The 27,622-nt window shown below is 43.8% G+C and overlaps 1 protein-coding gene across 7 annotated transcripts in view; it reads left to right on the forward strand.

Moving 5' to 3' along the window:
• LOC118511257 (serine-rich adhesin for platelets-like) overlaps nucleotides 1–27,622 on the forward strand; it is a 51,630-nt gene that overhangs the window by 2,022 nt on the left and 21,986 nt on the right. For 6 of the 7 annotated variants that reach the window (XM_036054126.1, XM_036054122.1, XM_036054123.1 and 3 more), the window contains exons 2-6: nucleotides 2,094–2,484; nucleotides 13,826–16,918; nucleotides 24,785–24,933; nucleotides 26,102–26,268; nucleotides 27,424–27,542. In XM_036054126.1, the coding sequence (XP_035910019.1) occupies nucleotides 14,006–16,918; nucleotides 24,785–24,933; nucleotides 26,102–26,268; nucleotides 27,424–27,542 (3,348 nt within the window). In that variant the 5' untranslated portion in view covers nucleotides 2,094–2,484; nucleotides 13,826–14,005. The remainder of the gene's footprint in view (nucleotides 1–2,093; nucleotides 2,485–13,825; nucleotides 16,919–24,784; nucleotides 24,934–26,101; nucleotides 26,269–27,423; nucleotides 27,543–27,622) is intronic. The other variant, XM_036054127.1, reaches the window with a different exon arrangement.

Genomic DNA, 27,622 nt, shown 5'->3' on the forward strand with positions numbered 1-27,622 from the left:
GTTATATGCGATATTTTTAATCACCGTCCTCTGCAGATGAATTGCAGTTACGTAGGCCGATTATATAGACGGAGAGCCTACGGTAACCTTTTTATTGCGCATTTCATTTGGGAATTGTAATGATAATAAGAGGGATTGTAAAATCCGACTCCGGGAATCTGATGATTGACTTTACCCGATTACGGTGGCGCGTATTTATAGCTGACATTAAATATTGGTACGATGATTATCAATCGTTTGATTTTACGATCCTAACACCACCACTGGCCTAATGGGTTGCGGTTTCCGATTTACCATTGATTTGTTGGTTCTGTCATTTGTGGTTGTAAGTTTGAGGCCGAAATATCACCATGAAAGGAGCACAACGGGAAGGATTACCAAGGACAGTGGACCGTTGTTGTCGATTGGTACAGTTTTCGTAGAATCCTATTATTGGGAAGTTGTAATTGTAAATGTAAATTTGCAAATTTTTAAATGGCCTTTCAGCGATTTTTATGTAAGAGTTCGAAAATAGCAATAGAGGACCACCATCATAAAGCTTATGCTTTATTGCTGTTGGCGAGCGATGCGCCATTGCGGTATGGATTTGCAACAGCAAGCGGGACAGTAAATTTTATTTTAAACTGTACTAAAATGCATAGGTTGTGGATAAAGAGAGGAGACAACGGGACGGATAGCAGGAACCGTTCGAAGGGTATGCAAGATAAAACCATCTTCAGTTTAATAGAAATGTGTTTTATTTAAATGAGCTTTCCGTATCTTGATCTGAAGCTATTGCCGCGTTAAAGCGTCTCGTGTCTCATGCCCTGTAGGCCATTAGTTCCGGGAGCGTAATTATGACACGCTCGCCGAACAGTGTTTCGCCGATTGTTTCAAATTGCCTACCATCTTTCCGTGGTGCTTTCGGCCTGAGAAAGCAGTAATTAAAACACAGTTTACGCAGGTTGGAAGTGCTTAATAGTATCGAATTTTCTACCGACGCTCCTTTCCAAGCTTCGCATAATTGGTGTAACAGCAGTCGACAACTCGCAAACACACGCAACCGGGAACGGATGTTGTGATGTAAGGTTGAGGGCCGCAGTCGTCCTTGCAGGGACAAATGGGTAGAAGGGCGAGAGCACAAGATAAATCCTAAATTATACCCATCATCGCCTTTCGCCTTGCGACAACACGCATTCGAAAGTGCGCCGATATCACTTAGCACAGCGATAAAGCTAGCCGACGGAAGAGGGTCGGGCGGTGGGGAAGGAAACGGGAAGGGCCTCTTCCGGTTCTATGTGTGCAGTGTAGCAAGCGAGCGTCACCTTCACCTTGGCCGACGGTTGAATGTGTATATGCCTCATATGCCCTTGTGCGATTGTGTGTGTGCGCATGGTGTAACAATTTATGGCTATCGTTTTCTGCGGCTGCCAGGTTTTTATTGCCGTTGGCCATTTTATTATTATTGTTATCATTTGCATGTCGCCTCGCATGGTATCGTTCCTTCCGTTGGTACAGCACTGCCACCGTGGGAAGCACCGAAAGATGGAGGCCAAGAGACTCGAAGGTAAAAGCTTTCATTCCTTACACGATGTGCGAAAGCGTAGCGGAACACACATTTCTTGCTGCCAATTTATGCCGCTTACAACGACATCGAGGGAACGATGCGAAATATTCGGCGTGGTTGGGAGGGAAAAAATATTACATCACGTGCATTAGTTGGACGGAAATCTTGAACGGGTTCCGGCAACTGGTACTCCACATCCGGTGCGCCGGTGCGGGAGGTCATAAAAATCTGTGCCGGAAAACAATTGGACGAACGTACTGGAATTGAGACGCCAACGTCGGGACGAGAGACACGCTTTTTTCCGTGCATGATTTATGTGTGCCTTGCTCTAAGTAAAAGGCCGTTGCGTGAGTGGTAGGATAGGAGCATGTTCTTCATGGTAGTGGTGTGTGCTTAAGGATATTGCTTACGACAGGACAGAACCAGCTCGATTAGCGTGTCGTATAAAAGTGTCGCGAACCATACAATCCTTGGAAGAAGCGCAAAGCCCAAAGCAAAATGGCGGTTTTCGGTGGCCGAATACTAAAGAATTATATTTTCATTCCAGTGCCAGTGCGTACTGCACACCGCCGCGTGTGAGCGATAGTGTTGTTGTTTTTTGCTGTTGAGTGTGCGTGTGCGTGAGTGAGTGAACAAGAAGCTATACGATCGCGCTGAATCGAAGTGAAACAGGCGTAAAAAAGCAGTGGAAGTGCATGCACAAACTCTCACCATTCCTTCCGGTGCGGAATAATAGATGGAGAAACATTGATAATTGCTGTAATTTATTGCTGTTCAAACATTGACCGTACACACACCGTAACTCCCAAACACCCGTCCCCGGAGGTGCTTCTGGTCCTGCTGGACCCATTGATTGTGGAGTAAACAGCGAGTACCTAACAAAACAGCACAATTGGAAGGTTTTGTTTTGTACAAAGGAAGCAGTTTATCCATTGTAGGTAGGTGTACATTTTTATATTTACCTCTCGTTTGTTGTGGCTTGTTTGTTTCCAAGCGGGGTGGTACACACAAAAGCTTAATTAAATTTCACGTACAACAAAACAAAATCCGAAACAGGGAAAAAATGGAGAAGAGGAGCAAAACCCACCTGAAAAAAACAAGCACTCTACCCGCCGCCCCAAGGAATTCAGATGCAGAAGTTGGAACAAATTTCAACAATAATCATTAGATTGAGATCTAAATTTTGTTGCAGCCCTTGCGAAAGAGACTGCGGAGCATAAGGGGAGTATAAGCCACTAGTTGACTTTTTATCGGGACGGAATTTGCTGGTGACGGTTTGCAAGGGAAAAAATTGACTTTTTGTTGTGCGAAGGTTTTGCTTTTTTGTGAGAAACCTTGCGGGGTTGTGAATTTTTTTCCAGTTTGCACAGACATTCATCGAGCGAGAAACAAATACCAGGTTGCCTATCGGGAGGTAGGGAAGTGATAAAAGGAAGTAGTGTTTTATGTCGATTTGTTTTCCGCCGTTTCATCCGGAGGGAATAAACATCTACTACTGTGTGCGCGCCACTAACACACACACGTAGCGGTGGTGGTTGATTATTCGCTCGGGAAAACGGAATTTGCGCTGGGACATCGAACTGCCGTACCGTTTATATTTGTTAGCTGTTATTTAGATGCAGATCGTAATGAGCTTACACGTAGAGTCGAGGCGAAATATGCTTTTTTCCGCACGGCCAGAATTTGTTTTCCGGTGTGGGTTGCTGTTTTATGAATGTTTACTGCTTTATGCGGGTTGTTTACTAACGACTTGTTGGCGGAAGAGAAAATAGTATGATTACTATGTTTGCGTAGGTCAATATTAAATAATCGTTTTGGTATATTTTCGTCAAAGTTTATTTTTCGAAAAATATTATCAAGTCCAAACCTAATTTTCAGGAAATATTTCTTATATTTTATTGACCGCAATCAGAAAAAAATATTAAAAGAGATAATTTAAAAAAAAAAGTTCTGAATGCGATAATACATTGGATGTTGTTTCCTGAATATTTGCTAATATTTTACAAACTTATCTACGAATAACGCATACGTTGCAACTGTAGTTTCAGGTTCGATCAAAATTAAAACAATCTAATGTATAGTTATCAACGCCCTCATAACAGTTAGTACAATGAAGCAATACGGTTAGGCCGTTCTTACGCAATGAAAAAAATGCTAAATTTCCAAATATTTATTTTAGTATAAATATTACAAATAAAATAATTATTTAGTCTCATTATATAATACTCATTCAAATTGTTCGAGTATAAAATCTCTTATAAATTTTGAATAACATTTTGAATAACATTATATAATTGAATTATCTCTCTTCTCACACACTTTGCATGCAAAACAACCTTTGACATAACTCATTTATCGAACATGTATAATTGTATAATTTAACGAACATTGTATAATGAGATTAAATTGTTTTGTTTAACCACCCCACGCGACTAAAGTGAGTAAGGCTAATTAAATTTGTTTTTTATTACTTACGATTGGTTTGTTCGTGTTGTCTATCGCTTTTATCATAACATTTGATTACAATATTTTTTATGAAAGGAACAAACGACAAAGCGAACAAATGAAAATAATGATCTTCGTTTAGAGCCATTTAATATTATTATACAGAATTGCGAGTATTATCAACCTTCGTTCTTTGTGCAGAATGTAATGAATAAAATAAAATAAATAACGATATCAACCGTTCCGATTGATGGCGATAGGAATAAATAATTCGATTCTATCCAAGCTGCAGCCAACAGACGATATTATGCATTCCATACAACATTATAAAGGCATGCAAGCCAACGTTATTTTGATGTGGTTTGACGACTACGAATACCATGCGAAAGTTGTTATAAATCACAACTCATCAACGTATGGTAATTTTGTCCTTCGTTGTTTCGTATTGCAGATAATTTACAATGTGCTCAAATTCCGATGAAACACTGTAATATTTTCCACCAATTAACGTCTCCAAAATAGAAAAGAGCATTTAGGGTACAAGAAAATAGGTACCCGATCGTGCTTATAATCGTGCTCATAATGGAAACAAATGCAGCACTTGACAGCCCAACCTTTATACACGACGGTACGAGGACAAGACATAAGAAAATTCTCCATCATGTGCCTCGCCGTGGCAGAACGAGTGCTCGGCAGGGGCAAAACTGTGCCACCATCAGACAAACGAAAAGAAAAGAAAGTCTGGAAAATAGCTAGAATTTCACACACCACCGGCTTGGTGAGGCGAAAGGTGAACACACCCATCGGCCCGCCGCCGCGTGCAACAGTGAAGCGTGGCAGAGACAGAAGGACTCTAGCCCTAGAAATCCGAAACGTGTTCCATCAGACAAAAGGACGGTGTAAACAAACTCTTCATCTTCATAAAACATTCTCTCGCTGCGCGCGCCACACTGCCAACGCCAGCTTGCCTGCGACGCGCTTACAGATGTACGCGGCCTGTGCCTATGCATACAGCGGCGAAGGCGTCGATTTGCTGGCGCTGTCGCTGTCCGCAGTGTTTGCCCTCTGCTGTTGCTTTCATTTCCATTTTGCGCTATGTCGCACCTCGCCAGGGCACACTTAACCCAAAGCAATCAGGCAGGGCGCCTTTCGATCGTTGGCACTGCTGCTGCTGTTGCTGTGGAGGCCATTCTTTCTTTTCTTTCGACAACGTCTTGAGGAAAGTCTCATCGACGAGCAAATGGGAAAAATTCAGCCCATGGCAAGGCTATCGTAGCTGATGAGATCTCAGAATCGCCTTGAAATGAGGTAAAGTGTACGAGCTGATGTAAATAGGAAGAAAAAAAATGTCACTTCTCATCCCTTCTTTGCTCTCTCCTCCCGTGTTCTTATCTCTTATTCACGCACACATACATACACACACATACACTCCGAAACGAGGAAGAAGGAATGATAAAAAAGTAATCCAGCGCCAAGCGGCGAGATCAATTAACTTCTTTTCTTCCCGGGCATGCCCGGGCAGTGTCGAGTCACAGAGCAGTTCCCAGATGGGACCGAGCCCACCGGTCGGTGCCGGGGGTTTGTTTTCCATATTTTTGCTCGGCACGAAAACTGCTTCAGCCTAAACGGCACGCTTTCCTCGAGGGGGAAACATTGTGCTATTTTTTGCCGAAGGTTTGTTTTTGTCCACTGATGGCTGAAGGTCTTTCAGGTTTTGTTTGCTGGCTGCGATGGCCCGAAGCAGTTTGAGGAACGGAAGAGAAAAGAAACGCATTATTGTTCGATTTGTATATTTTCACAAAAGACTCGCATGCAATCCAGGTAGGTGAGAAGAATCTAAGAATAGCCGTTCAGAAATTGATTTACATAAAATTACAAAACGTTTTACAAATTATGGTGCTGATGATGGGCCTTTGTTTGGGGTGAGACGTTGCGAAATTTTCCAATCATTGAATTGATATTTTATTCCAAACTTAAACGAAAACATCATCACATGGACGGAAACAGATTGTCATTAACCGTTGGATTTTATAGTTTTTCTATTTGAGGAAAATTGTTTGAAACATAAAAAAATGTAATTCATGAATTCTACACACAAATGTATACAAATGGACATTACCCAAATTTCAGACCAGAAAAGTTATCATATGCAGTTATCAGTTATCATAAGCAGATAATCGCAATGTTTTCCTAATAGTTAGACAAGTTTAAGTTATTCGACCTGGTCATTCTCTTGTGAATGTATGAAACGTTAAGAATATTTATACTCACTCTTCATCGCCGATTGCATTCAATCGCTTCCCCCTAACGGTTGTTTGTTGTATGCCGACGATGTCAAGTTTTATCTTCCTGTGTCTTCGTCCCGTGACTCCCGCTCCCTCCAATCCCACATAGATGCTTTCGCTGGCTGGTGCATATCCAACGGGCTCGTTCTTTGTGTCTCGAAGTGCTGTGTAATTTCGTTTGGTCGCTCTTCTTCCAAACATTTACACCAGTATCGGCTCTACGACTCAACACTTCCGCGAGTTTCCTTGGTCAGGGACCTTGGGGTGTGGCTGGACGACAAATTGTCCTTCGAGCCGCATCTCAACTCGGTCCTTGAGCGGGCTAGCAAGGTGTTGGGTCTAATCGCTCGTATGTCCACTGATATTCGAGACCCGTTATGCCTGAGAGCGCTGTATTGTTGCTGGGTGCGTCCCATCCTGGAGTACGCCAGTGTTGTATGGTCCCCCGCTGGTGTCACCGCTATGAACAGGTTGGAGAGGGTGCAGAGGAAATTCACGCGGATAGCCGCTAGACGTTTACTGAACGACCCCAGCACAACCTTACCTTCTTATTCGGAGCGGTGCCAGCTACTGGGTTTGGTTAAGCTGGAAGATCGTCATGGTCATGCTCGCAAGTTATTTATTGCCAACATCCTACTTTCCAACATTGACTCCCCCGCACTTCTGGCAGCTATCCCTTTATATGTCCCCTCCCATCGCTTACGCGTACGTCCTCCCCTGCTTATCCCTTTTTGTCGTACGCGGTTTTCCCAGAGCGATCCATGGATGCGCGCGTTACTAGCATTCAATTCGGTTGGTGATCTGTTTGACCACAATATCTCCATTAATTGTTTCCGCTCCCGTCTTTTGTCTTCTTTATCCTAAAATCTGTTTTTCTATTCCTCACTAGCCATCTCTGTCTGCTCCCTATATCCTCCTTGTGTGTCATGTATGTTTAGTTATAAGATAAATTGACTTTGTAAAGCCCTTGAGGCAAACAATTTGAATAAAGAATAATAATAATAATATTTAAATGATTTTTAGACTATGTGATTACAGTTTTGATATGGTCCAACTTGGCTCGGTAGATTTGTCACGAGAACTCACCTCTGGCTTTCTGTGACTTGATTTTACCCGTAGCAAAGTAGTCAGGCTCCTGCTTACGGGGAGGAGGTCTGGATGGGATTTGAACTCCGGTGCTGTCGTGTGAAGACCGGCAACGCTATCGCCTCGGCCACCGGACCGCCCTGCGTTGTGTGATTAATTGGATTTATAAAAAAATAAACTACTGGTACTTCGTCTTCTTCTTGGACTTACTATCTTCAGGATCATATAGGCGTTATCATGAATTGCTAAATTTATTGATACCACGTAGTAGGATAATGAGTCCTTAATATAAGCGATTTGAAACCTGGCCCTGTTGAGTGAATACCGACGCCGCTACATCCTCAGCCACCTGAACTTCGGATAGCAATGAAATAAAACTTATACAACTACATTAATGAATTCAAGTTGGGCGGATCGGTGGTAGAGTCGACAATGATGCCGGTCTTTATACGGCAGGAGCTTCAAATCACAACTGGGCCGTTCCTCCGTAGTGAGGACTGACTATCCAACAATGTGATATCATAAAGTCTCGTAAACCAGCAACGACAGACACGATCTAAGAGGTCGCAAGGCAAAAAAGGAGAAGAATGGATTCAAGTTAAACACTCTTTTAAGTATAATTAGCATTCTTCCAACAACGAATCGAAAAATATTAGTACCTACAACTAGACGGCCGCACGACCGTAAATTAGGCTGATAGCCCTGAGCCTTAGTCATTAATAGATATGCAAAAAGGAATATTACCTTTTAATGGGATTCACGTTTAGTTGTTATTTCGTCTGTATCCTAAGATACATGAATGATTGCGTAAGGTTCTCCGATAAAGCTACAAGCAAAAAAAAAAGTATGACCACGTCCGGATCAGTTGGGAGATTTTCCATCGACGACGAGCTCACCGTGATACAGATACTTTTTATAAGCGCTGTCTGAAGCTCATTCCTAGAGATTGTCACATGGACGGCTTCGTCTCAGCTATGGACGGCTTCGCCCCAGACAAGACGGCGAGTTTTGTATAGCTATGTTTCTCAGACTTGGACGGCGAGTCTTGTCTATATTGTATAGCGAGATTGTGTTTATGTTTTCCAGTACATTCCGCACAGAATAGACGCTCATCCTGACCCTGCTAGCAAAGTTGTGCATTTAAACATCTTCCGGATAAATCTATAAATCTATCAGATGTTAAGCTTCGATTTTTCTCATCAGTTTTTAACTGCATTTCATGATCACAAGACACAAGTTGGTTGGTCGGAAGGTCAGCCACTGTCAGCCTATCCCGTGTTTACCAGTTGCGAGAATAGGTTATAAAACCCGTAGTAGTGTCAACAGCTGCTCATGATATCCCTCATGATTTACTATTTGTTTGTTCAGGGATGCATCTCCAACAATAAAAACATATTCTTAATTGCCTTTCCTCAACAGTGTGTCAAGAAAAGCTAAAAAACTTTAGATAATTTATTTCAATCTTTTGACGTATAAATCACTTGTAAAGTTAGTTATTGCTATACAATAGTATTTTATTGGTAAAATGTTCGGATCAACGAAACACGTTCATATTGCTTGCTGAGCACGCCTTCGATTCTTCGATATCAATAGTAAAGTCTGCTATTTTTATCTGCTAGTCTAGTGCAGACTGAAATGAAATACGATGTACTTCTTTCTCAACCCACTTTTTGTTAAAAATGCAATAAAACATAACATACAACGCACAGCGCAAAGTATTTCATTGGGCATCTTTTTCATTTCAACATACTTTGCCATACTATCGTGCTCTGAACACAACTCAAAGCGAACCTTTTATTTTATTAGTTTTCTTTCGACCAGCTCACGCTGCTTTCCGATATAAGCCTTTCTAATTGAAGAAGAAGAAGAAGCTGAAAAAGAACGTGTTTCCAGGATAAAAGCTTTTAAAGTTGAAGTTTTTCAGAGGAAAAGTGTTTACCCAACAATTACTTCATCTTCCCGTGTTCCGTAGCACATGGTGTGGAATGCACACAGAAAAGAAAGACAGGACAACTAGACAAGCCATAGCAAACGGTTCCGAACGCATCGAAAGGAATTCGGGGTCGTTTTTCTGCGCTGTTTGTACTCCTGGGCCAGGATGTCGGCAAGAGTCGGGCAAGGGTTTGTGTGGGCAAGCGTCGAGGTATATGACCAGCAAGAGATAGTTTCGTTCATATTTTATCAAAGTTTTGATTGTAAACTGACGATAGGTAGTTGGGTTGTCGAGGTGGCATGAGGACTAATGCTTTTAGTTGCTTCCCAGCATCCCCAGCGCTGGCGAGCGAGCGCTTAAAGCACCGCACAGATCCTACTGGAAATGGTGTGAAAAGACACACAACACCAACATCGCGTACAAGTTCGGTTCGGATGGCGTAGTCGTGCTGGCATTAAGGACACAGTTGCCGTTATTTATTCGCTTTATTTTGTTAGCAGTAAATTATGTCTATCGTGTCTCAATCATGTTTATGGCGAAAAGGGACAAGCTTAATTTAATCCCGCGCTGAGTCTCCAACGCTCGAATCGCACGCACACGGTGCAGCTTGTAATTTGTTTCGCGGCTGCCCGTGTTCCCCGTGGCCGTGTCCCATTGCTCCTGGATCGCGTAACTAACACAGTGTTCTGCTTACTGGGCGATGCTAGTGTTTTGCACGCGAATCGTGGCACAGCATAATCGCATAATCTCATTCCTAATAACATTCGCTCTTGAACGAATCAATCTGTGGCAAACGATAGGGCCACTAGGGCCGGGATCGGAGGAAAACTAACTTTCGTAATCGTAATTATTTCTTTGATTGTTTCTCGAGCGCTTTCCCGCTTTGCGTTGCGTTTGGTTGTGGCAGGACACGCGTCGCGCCGTAGTTGGTCATGGAGTTTGCAGGCAGCTGATCAAGTGGCGAACAAGCGGAGGTAAATGCGTAAAATATGCGACAGATTGCTTTCCGGTTAGAACTTTTCTTTCCAAACGAGCGCATAAAGTATGGGCAAACATTTATTCTTACTGTGTAAAGCATAACGTTTTGCGTCAATTTGTAATTAGAACAATTCGAGACTTATGGCTTGTTGTAGTTTTTCTTCTGTAGCTTGAGATGTTTAATGTGATTGTCGCTGTGCCTGATGTTCATGATTGTGGCTTATGGGTGTCCACGACCAGTAAGAGATTTAATACACATTTAAGCGTGAATATCTCAAATAAACATTTCTTACAAATCCATTTATCCACAACCGAAGAATCACTTCTGTGTGATTCTGTCGAGATTTAAACCCAAAATAAACGTTTCAGTAAAACGAACGTCACAGCGATAAAAAATGTGTTGCATAAAGTTAGTGGTTCACAAGAAATAGCATCTTGACCGTTCGTGTTTGAAGTATACATGTTTTGGGAGCCCATATTTACCCGGCAGTGCCGATGCTTCCCAGTACATAATTTGCTTCTTCCAGTCTAATGTATCTGTTCTACTTTCCTGAGTCTTATATTTCCTACACGTCCTCCTCCTCGGCCGGGTAATCCATATCTTTTAAGATATCGTTTTTCATTATTGCTCCAAGCATAGTCTAATGCCAGGTAGATTACCATCTTTACTGGAACGAACGCCGGTTTAAGCATAACTTCAGCCGGGTCGGTAAACCGTGTGAAGATGACTCGGCAAGAACACACGCTGGTGCAAACGGTGGTGGTCTGATGAATCACCGTAGCGTAGTGTAGTGTTGCTCTATGTACCTTTCGGGTTGCTGATGTGCGCTCCTTTATCGACCGAAGGTAAATAAGGTTAGCAAAATTTAAAACCAACATCAAAGGCACAGACAGAGGTCTGACAGAGGAAGAGGGTCGGAATCCAACGGTAGGATGAATTGTGGTTGCCAGGGCAAACAAGATTAGTGGGTTACCTTTCTTAGGATTGACTCTCTGGTTAATGGTTGCACGGAGCATTCATTTTAGCAGCAGCAGCCAAGCGTACGTATCTCACTGCACAGACACCATTTGCACCTGGGCTTTGTCGATGTTGCGTTGAAGTCAACGAGCTCACTATTGATACTGTCGAAATTGATTTTTCCATCACATCTGTGACCCATAATAAGGATGATTGCCGTTATCGGTAAATTATAATTAACTACCGGTAGACATCGACTCGCCTAGGCGCGTCGGTTTGCTTGAGCGAACAAGAACCACTAAAGTGTCGGTGATATAGATGCTTTCGGTCCGCGACCTCGATACAGGCTTACCGACTAATGCATAAAGCCCGGTTTACTGGACACCCCAATCCCAGTACATAGCTTATGGCCGTGCGGTGTTTGGAGCCAAAATAGATGTACCAAAAGATGTGGCCGTGTCGATCGGTTTGCTCCGCACAGAAGCTTCATAGATTGGGTCAATAGAAGCTTAAATTAATTGCGATACTATGGTCCATAAAACTGCAATAAAAACGGAAGGTAACGAGAGATACAGACGCGGCAAAAAAATGCCATTACGAAGCAACGGGCAGCGGCCACAGCAGCAAGTACATGTTTTTGTAGCCGGGACCCATGGGAATCGTGAATCATGTTTGTGGTTACCCTTGCACTGGTCCACCGGTTGGCCGCTCGATTTACGTATACATGTGGCAAAAGTTATTAACATTCCGTGCAGCACCGTACACGTAACTAATCGCTCAATTCGGGCTCGTTTGGTTCGATGTGTTGTCTACAAACCTGGCAGTAAAACGGATATGGCTAAATGCATTTTGTAATAGCATCGCATTAATCTTGATTGCTGTCAGGAAATGGGGTCATCTGTCAATGGAGGGATGTGAGTTTTTTCTCACTCAAGCATGCACTCGGCCTACGTTGAGTGTGGTGCACACTGAAGTATTTATACAAGCATATAACTAAGCTTGAAGCGACAAAAACTGGATGGGATCGAAATCATTTAATGGGAAAATTTATACAAAATTAGCTTGAAGTAATTTCGACAACAGTTTATAATCCAACCCGCAGTGTCAGGAGTTTTTGTTCTAAAGCCAATATTTGTGTTGAATCATTCAGGCTGTTACCCATAATTGCGCTTGAAGCATATGATGCTGGCATGCGAAAAAGTGACATTTAATCTCGCAAAGAATGAAAAACGGTCTGTATGGAAGACCGAAGCAAACAATCAACAAACCATACCCGAAAACTATCCTTCGTGTCACAAACTGTTATGCTTTCCTGCAAAACAATGATTGTTGACATTTCCTAGCTCATCATCCATGCGTTCATGTGTTGTCTTGACTTCAATTTGGAGTTCTAAGCAAAGTTTTCGAAAATATGGCTCGGAGATGATATGTGAACGCAGTTTGCTGTCATTTTTTATTATGAAGTGCTATGTGAAGGATTGGGCGTCTCCATCACTATTCCATAGATTGAATGAAACGAACGATTGTGCAAATTTAGAGTACAGATACACTATATGTTACGAGCAAAACGATTTTCACGCTTCAGACCCACCATAAAATTGGGCGTTTGTATTAAATTATGAAAATTCAATATGTTCCTACGAACATTAAAGACAACCGGGCGCCTCCACCAGATATTGATTGTTCTGTGTATTGTGTACAAAGTAAGCATTTTCCTAACACATCTAACAAAACCATTGTCATAATACATGTAATTCAACAAGGGTTCTGTAAACTATTTAACGGTGTAGTCTAATAACCAGGTTATTTATTGATAGAAGTACGCACTGCAAGATACGGGTAGTGGTGCTATTTGCTGTAGACCTTCTGTTTTGCTTCAACGATGTTTGTGTATGTTCCGATAAGCAAATCCTATACTGCTCGACCAGCAGCTCATGTACAAACAGTCACAGGTTATGGTTGGCTGTGAAGGACGATTCTTGTGTAAATATCCTCTCACAGCATCGGCTACGCTGAAGCCGAGGGACACATGCATTTACCTTTTCCAGTTGCGTACCAAATAAGATGATTCTGCAGATGTTTACCGTAAAGTAAAAAATCAGATGACACAAACACAAATATATTCAATCCTCTGGCAGTGGTATGGGTTTGCTGTGCGCTCTAGCGGAACGATGCAAAGCTGTACAGCACACACATATTGCGTGAAGGATTAAACAGAACGAAAATCATATATTTTAAAATGTCGACTTTCATTTGACATGTGTCCAGCGTACTGGGCAATAGGAAAACGTAACTGTGCAAATAATATACTTTAATGGAATATCAAATACACGAATGCAAGTGCATTATACAGATTTCAAGTGTTTGATAAATCTCACTGAATCAGTGAAGCTATAGTATAACATTTAGCTTCATAAATAAAGTTTAGAGCGATTATGTAGTGATGCAGATATGCTTGGTATAAGGGACATTACTAATTACAAAAATTGTAGAATGCCAAATAACAATCAATTGGAATTGTTTAAATTGACAAATATTCGCTTCAATCGTTTTATCACACAACATTAACACTTTTCTTTGTTTATCTTTCTCAGGCTTACTTGAGGCATAAGGTTATCAAACCCTCGAATGATTCAGTGCATCTTGAACCAGTCCGTTGAAGTGTCACCTGAAGGGTAAAAATCAACCTCAACAAACATCACCTGGTCGGAGCATCAAACACCGATCGGCAGCGTAGAACTTTCAAAGTCACACCGGATCTGGAGCCCTGCAAGATGAACCGGCGTGCAATTGCCCTGTGCCTGACACTCCTGGCACTCGGTGTCACAGCAGGTCCAACCCCTGACCAACCTGCGACCGGGAAGGATGTTGAAGTATTGTTGACTACCGCTTCTTCCGGCCTCTCTTCCGAAGAGCCGACAGACCTGTCGCTAGTGGAAACCGTGTCTTCGTTTACGCAGCCTTCTGTCGAAGACAGTCAAACGGAAGTGTCATCATCATCTTCATCATCGTCAGCGCCGCTGTTATCGTCACCGGCATCGTCAGTAGACGTGCCTGTGGACGACCCGTCGCAATCTATGGCATCGTCTTCGACGCCCTCGAAGGTGGCGTCAGCATCATTTCCGTCACCAACACCATCGGAAGCGCCACTAATGGCGTCGAGCACAATTGTCTCTAGTGGTCAAACACCCACAGGCGAGGGTTCGCTTTCGGTTAACACCGCAGGCACCCTGTCGCCGGAAACAATAGCAACAGCAGAAGTTCTCACGGATGCACCAAAGCCGCTGGAGAGTATCACAAGTACGGCTGCTGCTGATAGCACTCCGGAGAGCGATGGCAACGATAAGAAAGCGTCCGACCTGGAGCCGGAGAGCGAGACGCCGGTGATTAGCTTCGGCATTCGGTTGTTTACGGTAGAGGTGGGTACCGGTACGGAGCGTGCTAGCGAAGATCAAATTGACCTGTCCAATGCAACACAGGCTCAGGAAAATGTTACCAGCAAAACCGTTGCATCAAATCAGGATGGAACCGATCTGGTAGACACTACCCAATCGTCGGCCTCCTTGTCTGCTAGTGCTATTTCTTCCGAAAGCTCGCCGAAAGTAAATGTTCCGGAAAGTGGGGAAGGCAGTGCCACATCAACTACAGCAAACGGTCAATCAACCGTTACGATTAATACTCAGATATTGAACAGTGGAGCTGCCGGCGCTACATTCGAGTTCCCGGAGGACGCTCAAGAAGATGCATTTTCCAACGAAATACATGTCGAACGGAACTTGAAAAACGGGCTGTACCGTATTAAAATAGCCGAAATAACGACGGACGAGTTCGATAACGGGTTGCGCGAAAACGATAACGAAAATATGCTAATGACGGACACGATGGGTTCGCAAGGGACACGCCATCTACCGTTACACAAATCGGTCTACCCAAGTAAGATCAACATTGACGATTTTTACCCTTCGAAGCTGGAGGACTTTAAGCCGGAGCAGGCGCAACAGCAGTCCGGCGCCGACGAGGAAAAACGCTTGCGGGAGAAATCTATTCTGCGAAACGAAGATGGCGAGAGGTTGTTCGAGTCTACCATCATGAAGCCGTCGGACGTGTTGCCCGTACTGACGACGACCGAGGTGGACGAGAAGGCTCAACAGTACCAGGAGCAACTTTTGGGTGATGTAATGGAACGGCCTTCCAATGTTGGCACCGTGACAAGCGCCAGCAGCAGTAGTAGCAGCAGCAGCAGCATCGGTCCAGTGAACAATGCGACCGGCCAGGATGGCGGAGACATTTCTACCACGAAGATAGAGATCGAACTAATCGATGACACGTCGGAAACATCGGCTAGCGATGAGCGTAGCAGCAAGCCAACCATAGACAACATCACGGAAAAGCTGGAGGAGAATGACGAAGTGATTAGTCGTATCGAGGAAAACTTCAAGGGCTTCCGAGCGTTCGAAGGGACCGCCGGTGGGGATGACGAGGAAGAGTATCGCGATGCGGTGGACGGTCGGAAGGACGACGAAGTAATCACGATTGCCATATCATCGGTAACGTTTTCGTCCTCACAGCAAGATTCCGTCCAAACGTCACCTCCTCCGCCAGCATCCGCGCCATCAGCGACTGTGGCCGGCACCGAACAGCAGCCATCCGACGACGAGCTCGGTGTTCCTGTCAGTGGCAGTGATATTGTCAAAAATGGCTACGGCAACCTGTTCATACCGCGACGTGTCAAAAAGAATGACCCCTCGACAGCTACCAAGCTAGCCCAGCTTGCAAAGACCGCTCCGTTGAAGAAGATTGACTTTGCCGCCACCAAGTTTAACACGGACAACAATGGTCCGGGCGCTGCCGATTCTGCTGACGGCAGCAAAAAGGATAAGCCCGAGTTTTCGACTACAAAGTTCTACAACAGCAAGGAGCTGTACAGTGAGCTGCATCACCAGGCGCTGGTGCCGAACCGAACGCAAACGGTTGCAAAGTCCAAAGCAACCGCGGCCATCCTTTCGGAGAAGGATATTATTACCGCGAAAACAATGTCCAAACCAGCGCAGGCTATTTTGGCAGCTTCCTCCAGAAAGTCGTCCAGAGCGCAGGCAGCTTCAACCACCGGTCCAGACGCGGCTGGAACGGCTAAGGGTGACTTCAAGCAACATACCTTAAAGACCAACTTCGTACTTAACGAGGAAACGGTTCCGATTGGAGCGAAGGTCAGCAAATCCAGTACCACGAGTGTCACCGAGGATGCACAGCAGCGAAAGATAAAGTCTCTCGGTTCTGCTGCCTCGGCAATCATTGCTGCCACGGCAAAGCTAGCTAAACCAAACCGAGCTTCAACGACGACGACGACGACGACTACAACTACGACAGCGGCAGCTGCCGTTGCAACAACATCCTCACGCTCGACGACTTCGTCAGTGACATCGTCTCCAGCCTTGACATCGGAAGCTGGCAGTAATGATGCCAACCGTGCCAGTGTGACGTCTGTGGTATCCAGCAGAATGGATGAAACCACCGTACAGGCATCGACGAGCGTGGCGACCAACGAGCGCTTGATGTCGAAGCCATCTGTGGCACTGTCCCGTTTGCACGAGAAAATTAATACGCTCGATTGTGAAATTCAAAGCGTCGCGCCCGATTCGAGCGTCTGGCGCGGTAACGAAACGCACGAACTGCAGCTGCCGGCCATGGTGAGTAGCTTATGGATAATTTAAGTTTGTGGATGCCTTTTAATTACTGCTCAAAAGTTTGCCCGCATGGATTGAGTGTCCAGCGGGGTGGGTTAAATAAATGTTGTGAGTGTGTGAGTATATAATGAAAAACTATCTTAGCAATACGGCCAAGCCGTTCTTTATGAATAAAAAATTACTATCTTTTCAACGACAATGAGATGTCCAATTGTATGGCACTTAAGTGCTTTAGGGTGCTCCTTTGCTGTTTATTTTTGTTTGAATACTCACAAACTAATAGTTTTACTATGCGTAACCAACGTTCTAAGTAGAAAGGCCAGTATTCTTATTTGACATGACCATAATGATTTGAAGATTTCGTTAACTTCATTGATTAATGATTATCGCTTGACTTACAATTAAATATACTATGTTCCATTTTTAAAAACTCAATTTCCATAACCTTTTTTGGACAGCTATCCCGCAAGATAGCAGAACGTAATACAAATAGAGCCACTTATAAGCGAAACGTCAGAGCACGGAACGAACAAGTCTAAAACCAAATTTGCCTACAACCGGAACGAATTGGAGCATGGCTCTTCTCAAGCTGATTCATTTGGCTGCCGGGATAGAATCTATTCCACTATAGAAAGGTAGTAGAGAGCAAACCCTCGGCATCGTTCACCAGTCCGGTCTGAATGATATTATTCGCCCAATAAGCCACACCGGAATCCGCAATCCGGAGTAGGAGAATAAAAAGCACACCCTTTCACAACATGTACCGCAGCATGGCATCGGGCAGAGAAAAAAACGAAAACTAATTGAATTAATTTTGTTATCGCTTCCTTTATGGGAACTGTGTTTCTCTTTGCTGATTCGTTGGTTCGTTTTTCGCTTACGTTCGTACGCTTTATCTTTAAAGTGCACTTTTATGCTAGTAGCGATTCGTCGGATTATTTGGTGTTTTTGTGCATGGTTGAGTGGTTGTGTCATACCACAAGAATGGCCGAACGGTCGAATGTCGTTAATTTAGGTTTCTTCGGCAAATGTTCAAAGGAATAGAGCAAAAAAAGTCATCAAAAGCTCAACCAAACGCCAAAATCTTAATATTGTAATGTGAACATACGATAAAAATTCACTCTTATCACATTCAATTTGGAAAGTACTCGTACTGTGACTGTGCTGCCACGCACTTTTGATTAGTACGCACCGTGTCTTAGCGTGCAATTCGTTTCGTTTTTGATAAACACGGTCGCACAAAGGCTGACATGTTAAATCCCAAAACAATGCACACAAGTGACGCGAAGCAACTGTCGACAACTGCCGATGAAACGACCCGAAAGAACTCACACGGAATGGGACAGGAAAATCTTATCCCGACGACCGCATAACGTGTACCCGCCCGGCGCACGGATAATAAAACGTACTACCCATACACCATTTGCTTTATCTTCCGTTCACTTGTCAACAACAGCCGGAATACACCATTTTGAATGCGCCATTTACGATGTGTCTTTTCATGCCATCAGCAGTGCCGGAGCGCCATGTTCCGGCCGCACTATGGGCAAAGTAAAAACAATTCCGTCCGTTGAAAGCGGTCGGTTTTAAAGCGTCACAGTCACAGCAAATTGGCCGTGTGGTGGTGATGTGAAATACAGTACGCCACGCGATTATAGTATATCAATTTAGAAATTGATTCTATAGTTCTATAGTTTTTTTTTCAATTCAAAATAACTGTTCAAACTGTTTTGAATAGGTTGTATTGTATTTTAAATAACAATACTTTACGATAATTTGAGGGCGTGTTCGTAGTTGGTTGCCTAAACAATGCTATAACAATTCAGGTTGTTCGTTATAAATCAGCTCATCGCATTTGCTTCATGCGGTATCACCGTGGGCGTACAACACGGGCCTACAGCAAATGTAACATACGACAAAGTGCTGCCTCTTCCTGTTGTTGTTAACTCAACCGATGAGAAATTTTCCCTTTTTCCGCCGCTCGGTGTGGCCGCTGGTACAAAAACAAGGAGCAAAGCTAGCAAGTAAATTGCGACCGAGGGTGGTTGTAAAGCAGAAGCCAATGTGAAAAGGGGTTCACCTCGTACCAAATGCGTTCCTTCACGTCCAGGTGTTACAAAATGAAGAGGAATGCGGAATGTGGTAGCAGCTTTCGCTGTGCACTTGCCCGCCGGTGTAATGTTTCGTAATTATCTTCTTTTGCCCTGCTGCAATCATGCAGTTAATCTCCGAGTGCGCGAGAACGAGGCTCGTGCAAGGTCACTGCGGTTAGGAAAAAGGGTACTCGTGTGATATGATGTTTCATCTGCAGGACGTTTGTAAAATGAGATTTTAAAATTTTGCAGCTCAACAACACGCACTCACACACAAACTAATCAAATTTCGTTACTTAACGTGGCTTAATCTGTGCAGAATACTACAAGAAATTACATTAATTCGTTCAAACATTATAAGTTGTCATTAGTTTTGTTTTATTAAACCTTTTTTATTCGCTTTAAACAATTAGGAATGTGCTATTGGTGAGGATTTAAAGACATCAAACGATCCCTTAAACTTGTTGTCTTAACATTAAAATTGTTTATATATCTTTTTACAATTGCTTTAAGCAACCTTACAACTGCAATCTACTGTACACAATCTATACTTTTCTTTTATAATAATAATAAAATGATGATTTTTTTCCACCCATACACCCTTTTTATGAATATGAATTTTATGAAATTTAATATGAAGACAACCTCTTCACATGAAAAGCAGTTATATTTCTTGACAATCCGAGCATAGTGCACATACCACTCGACACCCTTTTTAAAACATAAAAAAATAATATGATACAAACTTTTGTAGCTGCTGCAACAATCCTCAATTACACTCTCGGTCTAGCGCCGTCGTCTGCAAATCGAATATTTCAGCCTTTCTGGCGGGCACATCGATGCCATTATATCTCATCTCAGTTTGAGCCTGCCACGCCTCCTCTGTCTGTGTTCACGGCCAAAAAAGGCTTTCCGAGTTGGGTCGCCCGGTGTCAATCTCATGACATAACCGGCCCACCGGAGCTTGGCGAGTCTAATTGGCTGTATAATGGTGAAATAATCGTACAGCTATTAGAGTTTCTAATTGTAGCGGCTTCTCCACTGTCCTTCCTCATATATGGGGCCAATAAATCTTCTGAGCATCTTCCGCTCGAACGCAGCTAAGAGGGGTTCGTCTGGGACTAAAAATGTTCTATGCAGTTCGTGCAGGATACTCCGTCGCGACAGATATTCTAAGTGAAGCTTCTTCCTGCGCTTTCCTTAGGGTGTAATAAGACCTGTTGGCAGCCAGCACTCAACATCTACGACTTCAAAGGTGTAGCACCTCTGTGCAAATGAGTGTTTGTTGGCAGGGCCGCTTGTTGATAAAAAAAATTAAGCTTTCTGTAGTACGATTAATACTTGAGCAAGGGTGACTGGCCCTGCGCTCAAGCTCCCAGGTACCTCTGGAGGGCTTCGTGGCAGTTCGGTTTATCGTTCAGCCAGCCCGGTTGCCCGTTCTACACTCCTCCCTCCTGTTGAGTTATGCTCCACCATCTGCTCAAGGGGCTGGGAATAACTCGTGGGGCACATTACATCCTGCACTACGAGGGCGTGACGGAATAGGAGTTAGGTAAGAGAACTTGTGGGACCACAAAAAGAGTCATGGATCTCAAACCCTAAGCCGAGCATCACTTCTTCTTCTTTGGTCTTCCTGCCATTTCTGGCTAGTAGACTTTTTGATACCGCCTAGTTAGATAGGAAGTCCTCACTATGGAGGAACGGCCCAAATGAGTTTAGAACCCTGGTTCTGCCGTGTGAAGACCGGCGCTATTTGTATCACCTGCTTTTGCGTGAATCAGTGTTTGTTAGCACGGCCGCTGGTGGTGCTGTCATTCTTATTCTTGGCTCGTTAATCTCCAACCCGCGGTTTTGTGTCTTGAAACCAATGTTCTCTATGTCAAGAGCCTTCACCAGGATCTGGATTGACGTATAGAGGATGGTCCTAGAAGTTTTTACCTTTGAGTCTTCAGGATGGCTCTTTCAAGCGCCAATTTGAAGAGCAGGCCAATCAGTTTATAGCAGTTGTATAAAACCTCAAATGGCATATAAAATTTAACTCGATTTGGCACTTTTATTTTTTTTATAACTGCAATTTATTCATTTATTTAATCGTTGGGTTTTTTCATTAAATTACACACCATCAATGTGCCACAGTGCTTCAATAAACACTGCACTCAAATCTTGCGTTTGAAATCCATTCAAAACAGAAAAGCGATTCATTTTAGTTGATTCTTCTCCTCCTGCAAAGGGTACAAGAATCGGACAAAGAATTGCTACACACGCATTACCTACCACGAAACCGTGACGCTTATGATGCGTATAAAATAACTTTAAAAACCACCACATCATCGCTTTTAATGCAAGTGGCTCTAAAGCCGAAAATATCGATGAATAATCTCGTGTTTTGCACACGAAATATGATACGAAATTTGAATGAGCGCATCGCATCCGCTGCCAAGACTTGTCTGGCATTACATGGCATCAACGGTTCACGCCATTCCGTCTACAATTGAGTAGTGTTGCGAGTGAAAAATGGAAACCGATCGTGTGTTTACGGAATTATAATCGAAAAGTGCAAAAAAAGCTAGAGATTTAATTAAGGCACACCAAGAAACCGCGCCAGAGAAACCGCTGAAAAGTAACGCCTTTTTGCCGACCCGCGTTCACTGTTGTTACTCTCATCAACGCGAGCGCGCCCGCGCCCGAGCAGGAAGAAACTGCAGAAACCGTCGAAATTTCCACCTAATAAATTAATTAATACGAAAGTACCCATCGGTCGGAAAGTTGGGTGTTTATGTTGCTACAGTTTTTTCCTGCTGTTTGCTAACCCGTTTTATTATCCATCCCGCTCGATGAGGGGCCACGGGATGACTTTATCCATATTTCATTAGAGAAATGACCGAACAATATCCGCTGCTGTGAAATGGGCTTTTGGTAACGCTAAATAATGGCACCCGCTTGGTATATGTTTTGTAATATTGGATCATAAAGTTTGCACACACAAAAAAGAACAGACCAGTAAAAATAAAAAGTACCATAAATTATGTGAACCTATCACGGGGAAACTAATGTAAACTACCAAACCTGATGCATGTTTCATCGGTTCGTGTCGATGGGATATTGTTTAACCCCAGCCGATATCAAAGCAAAGGATTCAATATTTGATAGTGTTGAATTCTATCGTTCTCTAAAGCTAATTTTAAGCAGAAAGAAACATTTACAAGAACTGTTCAAGGATGGCAGTACCGTTGCAGTGTCACGATTCCAGCGAATTCAAAGAATTCTTACAATTTTTCGCTTTGCTTCAATAATATTTCACAACCTATTTATCAAGCGAGGGCTCTACCGTGGTGGCTCTTTCTCGCCCACAAAAACTACCTTTTCTGTTGCTCGTTTGAATGCGAGCGGGACAGAAGCAAACGATAAAAACGATCCAACACCATTCTCCATCGTTTCGAGATGCACCATCGGTTTCATTTTTACGTTCCGATCCGCTAGTTTTCTTCAGCCGGTATAAATTAAAGTGAACGTTTCGTGAAATTTTGTTTCAACCCTGGCACTGGTTTCGTTTCCTCTTCATTTTTCGCGCATCTCTGAATCAGTTATTTGACCATTCAGTTCTTCGTTCATTCGCTTCATTTTTTTCACCGGTGGTAAATTTATTTTTATGCAAAATATTTGACCAAACTACGTTTGATGTTGTGAAGAAGCTTGTGAAAAATTCCACGAAGAGCCAACGGAGAATATATATAAAGAATTAGTATGCAGTCGTTTTTTGCTGCTTTTGATTGTGTACCTTTCACACTCTCTCTCTCTCTCTCTCTCTCTCTCTCGCTCTCGCTCTTTCCTTCTGTTAATAGCCTCGATAAATGTAAACTGAGGATCGTTTTGCCGCACTGAAAGTGCTTGATGATGGTAATTAGAGCTTTTATTCGATATGATTGCTATTTGCGTAGTATCTATGAGTCACGAATGACTTTGATTGGCATTTCTAGCAGATTTTCAAACGTCTCGCGGTGTCCGATCCCTTCTCCCTTTTCGGGTCAATACTTGTGGCGGCTCGTTGCACTAGTAAGGGCTAATATAAGATGATAGTCCATTCATCATCATTGACTTAATGACAGCCCATCGATGTACCAGCGGGCACATCGAATTTATGGTTCGCTGGCATAACGCATCTTCGCCAACACTTCCGTCCAGCGTATGTGTGTGTGGGACGAGATTGGCCGTATGGTTCTCGTTTCAAGGAGTAGCATAATGAAAACACGCTCAAACCAACCATCCGCACCTTATCGCTATGCTAGCTGTCCGTCCGATCCACCACCTGCTTACCTGCTCGCCCTAGTCCGATTATCGTGGCGAATGTTGCGAGATATGGTCCGTTGAGTTTGGCACCATCGCGCACACGGTCAACCCTACTTCGGGCTAGTGATAATATTTCAATTTGTATGCAAATCTGCGCTGTTAATTTATCGCTTCCAAATCCCACAATTCATCCACCCATATTGCGGAGCAAATGTGTCCTGGGCTCGCGGAAGAATTACGACCGCGGACCACCAATCGACACGGTTTTAATGATATGGCATATGCATGAGCTTCGCGTCGGTGGCAGTCCCCATGCGTGGGCACTTGCACAATCGGTATTTATCATGCATGTCATACATGATACGCTAATAAGTCCGATTAAAGCACTGCACACAGTTAAGTTACATACCTCGGAGGATTGTGGACGTCTGGCGTAACTTTTCCTGTGCTGGTTTCGAGGTAATTTTTAAACACATCTGTGAGCCACAGTTATTCTCCGCATAGGCAAGCAACAAAAGCAAACCCATCCTCGCTCAAGATATCATTTGTTCTTACGATCACTTGCTGGACCTTCCGGACAATAGACTGAGGTATCCATTAAGCTGTCACAAAGTTTATAGATTTGACCAAGGACTTGCCGCGTAACGCGTACGTGACAGCAATGTTTTTGACGTTTGTGAAGCTTATGTTGTGCGAGGGTACGTCAATTTTTGGCACGCGCACTGGTAAGCATTATTTCGGACCGGACGACCCGAGTGGTTAATGTCCAGCTTACGCACTCCCAGTGGATGATGGCTCTAGTGCTGAAAATGGTGCTTCGCCTTCTTGGAAGTAAATCCAGCCCATCATCATTTGTGAGGCTGGGTTCTGCGAGCTATAGAATTGATAAATAGATAACAACAAAAAACGACAGCTGGGCCATCTGCACAACTTATCCTTTGATTCCTCATCCTCTCTCTCACTCGCTCTCACACCATGGAGCACAATCCTCCAGCATTCTTGTGCAACATTCCATCTCTCCGGCATATTCTACCAAACTCCAGATACCCAACGGCAAGCGCAAGAAGTAACAGGAATGTGGACTATTTGTTCTCCGACAGGAAGTTTGGCTGTGGAAGGCAAGCTGGGGAAACACTAGGGCCGGCAGTTGTCCTTATTGTGTAAGGGCTTTTGCGTCTTTGTAGTCGAGAAATATCCTCGGAAACGATCGTATTCTTGTTTACCAGTTATCAGATTTCTTGTTTGCTTGCGTAGTTTAATTCGTGTAACAAACGTAATATGGCTTGGGAATACGACACCGACACATGTCTACCTTTACAACCAATTGGGACTGATATGCACAATGATGTTGTTCTGTTATGGTAATGTTTCGTGCAGAAAATCATATAAATAATTGATAAACCAATATTAAGAATAAAAGTCAATCAAACCCAATTCTTACATTTTCAACTATTTCACATTCATTCCGCTAACGTTTGTCTTCTTCCAGACCCCTGAAGATTGTTCGGCCGGATCGAGCTGCACTCCGACCACCATTTCCTGGGAAGGAACGGCGGACATTCAGTCGGGCGATGTGCTCATCGTAGAAATTGACGATCATCATTTGATACCCTCGAACTACAACAGGTCGTCGGAAGGGTGAGTTCGCCCAAGAATCTTTCACAATTTTCAGTGCCATAACATTCCATTGCCAGCTTGCTTTGCTGTGAATGTGTTTCTTGTTGCTGGTCATAAATGTCGCCAGTATTTTCCGTGACGAAAAAATATGCTTTAAAATTATCAAACCAAATCTGTGCATTCTGACATTTGATTCATTTTTTGTAGAGTGGTGATGGTGTGCGGTTCCAATGCGAGAGTCTTCAAATGCTTAATGTCTTCCTCCCCACTGTTCGCCAGGAAGGAAAATGGCCACAATTGGAGACGATAACTCAACCAAAGCACGCCTTGACGGTTGACTTATTGCCAAATATTATAGTCTCAGAGGGTACCGTTCGTTCAAGCGAACGGCATTAGACGCTACCGGGCGTTGCCTTGCGCCTTCTGTATCCTGGATTTACGTTGATTACATTAATAACTCTAGCTGAAGCAGCCCGAAATTGTAGCTATTAATACAACGATCCCAGTGTAGCTCACCGCCCCAGACTGTTCAGTACCTGGGTTTTGGTAGTGATCACGGTCAAATTTCATTACATCTCTCGGGTTAATTATCTGGAAGCCTCACAAAAACTGCGCACCACATCAAAATTACGTCCAGCAATCGCATTTCCTAGTAAACGCCTCCCCGAAACATTACCCGCACCGCACTACTACCTTTTTGGGCTGAAAGTCAAACAGAAGATGACGAGATTAGTTGGAATACTGGCTGCATATATAGTACGCCATTCGGATAGCTTTCATCTCGTCAGCTTTTGCCGTACTAGCCATACGAAACAAACGTCAGCCTCAAGCATTCCCTTTTTGGGAGCACCGGTGAGAATATTCTCCCTCACGACTGCACACGAGGTAATCCGATAGCCGCACCGGGTTTTTAAACCGATATACCCACAACGACCCCCCGAGCGCTAAGCGTCATTTATTGCAAGTGGTTACGCTCATTTTCACATCCCTCACCGGAAGCCCGTAATGTATCCGGTCGGTACGGTTGTTGGCGCAGGGCGGAGAAGCATCTTACCATTTTCCAGCGCGTTGCACACGAAATAAATCATCATTTTTCTTGCTCCCCGTTCTACCCGGGAACCCCTACCATGTTCTCTTACATCCTCGATTTCACGCCACTATTTCTGTCCACCTTTTTAATTAAAATCAGCGCCCATCACACGACCACTGCCGTTTATCAAGTTACCCGGCTCGGGCACGAGAACTGCGACATTACCGAAGGCGTCCTGCTCGACATTACACCGCTGGTGGCCGACGGCAAGAAGTTGGTCACCCTTTACGACAAGGATCTGACGGAGGGAATTAATCTACTAATTGGTAAGTAAGATCTATCTCATGTTTCCTTTCGCGCCTTCCAGCAAACGGTGGCTGCGGCCGATTTGGGTGTGCGTCTCATTAGTTGGACCCTTTGCCGGCGCGTTACCGCAGGCCCAATCCGGACTCTCTCACTTTCGATGATTTCGAGTCGTTACGTTTCCGTACATTCGTTGTCTTTTTTTTTTGCTGCCTGTCTATCTCGGCCCCAACCACACCCGAGTTTGATGCGAGAATGATGGCGGTTTTGCTTTTCGGATGCCCGTTAAAAGCGGAAGGTCTCGAAAGGTTTCCCGGGGTCGTTCCCGAAACGCAAAACTTGTCGGTACGTACTTTCGGTCGGTATCCGGCACTTGGGAGATGTTCCGATACAGCCATTTTGCTGGGGCAGCAGAAAATAAGCACTGAACCGTCGGTGTCCGTTAACTGAGAAACCGATTAGCCCGGAGCCAGTGGAGGGTCCACCGAAAGATGGTGTTTTTATCTTGCTCGAACACATTTTGCGCTTCGACAACGGCGAAGGTAGCTTACGTGACACGAATGAATATCGTTAATTTGATAATAGAATCATCATTAGGTGGTGGTGTGAAGTAAAACCGGGGCGCCCAGTGGTAACAGATAAAACTTTTTGTCCCTTGTTTGTCGATACTTTGCAAGCTATTTTAACGGATCATTAGGCGAAAATCAAAACAGAAATGGAACCTTATCCGGGTATACCTTTCTTGTAAGTGCTGGGCATATTAAAATAAAATACGAAGAAGGGTAAACAGCTCGAAATATTACTACTTTTTGACGAAGAATTCGCGCAAATTGCAAGTCTGTAACTAGCATTTATGTCTTAAAAAGCAAAACAAGCTTATTGGAGACAAAAAGTAAGGTTATTAAATGTAGTTTCAAGACCACGAAGTTGGTGTTTTTCTTTGCTGAAATTATGATCATGTCATTTGTGACTGAGAACTCAAACTTTCCCCGTCAAAGATATCGTTCAATAAACTCTCTTCAGTTCGAAATGGGAATAAAGTTTTTGGCACACCCGTAACCACCCAGTGGTTCGGTGGAGATGCGATTCAATTGTTTCGAGAATGGTGTTCGGTTCAACTCATCGTCAAAAGTGACCATTATTACAACAGGCGCGTCCTTCTTTTTCTTCCATTTCAGTCGTCTCGGAGCAGTGGGGCCAACAGTGCGTTCGTCTGAAGGTGACCGTTAAGTCGGACAACTGTGGTGAAAATGCTGACTGCTCCGGAAAGGGTGTATGCTACTCGAACAATTCCATGGTAAGTTAAAGTGCTGCTGCTGCTGCTGCTGCGGCTGCGTCACTCATCATCCTGAAACGACCGACCAAACGTTCCAACGC

This window comes from Anopheles stephensi, chromosome 3 (assembly GCF_013141755.1).
Source record: "Anopheles stephensi strain Indian chromosome 3, UCI_ANSTEP_V1.0, whole genome shotgun sequence".
Classification (NCBI taxonomy): Eukaryota; Metazoa; Arthropoda; class Insecta; order Diptera; family Culicidae; genus Anopheles; species Anopheles stephensi.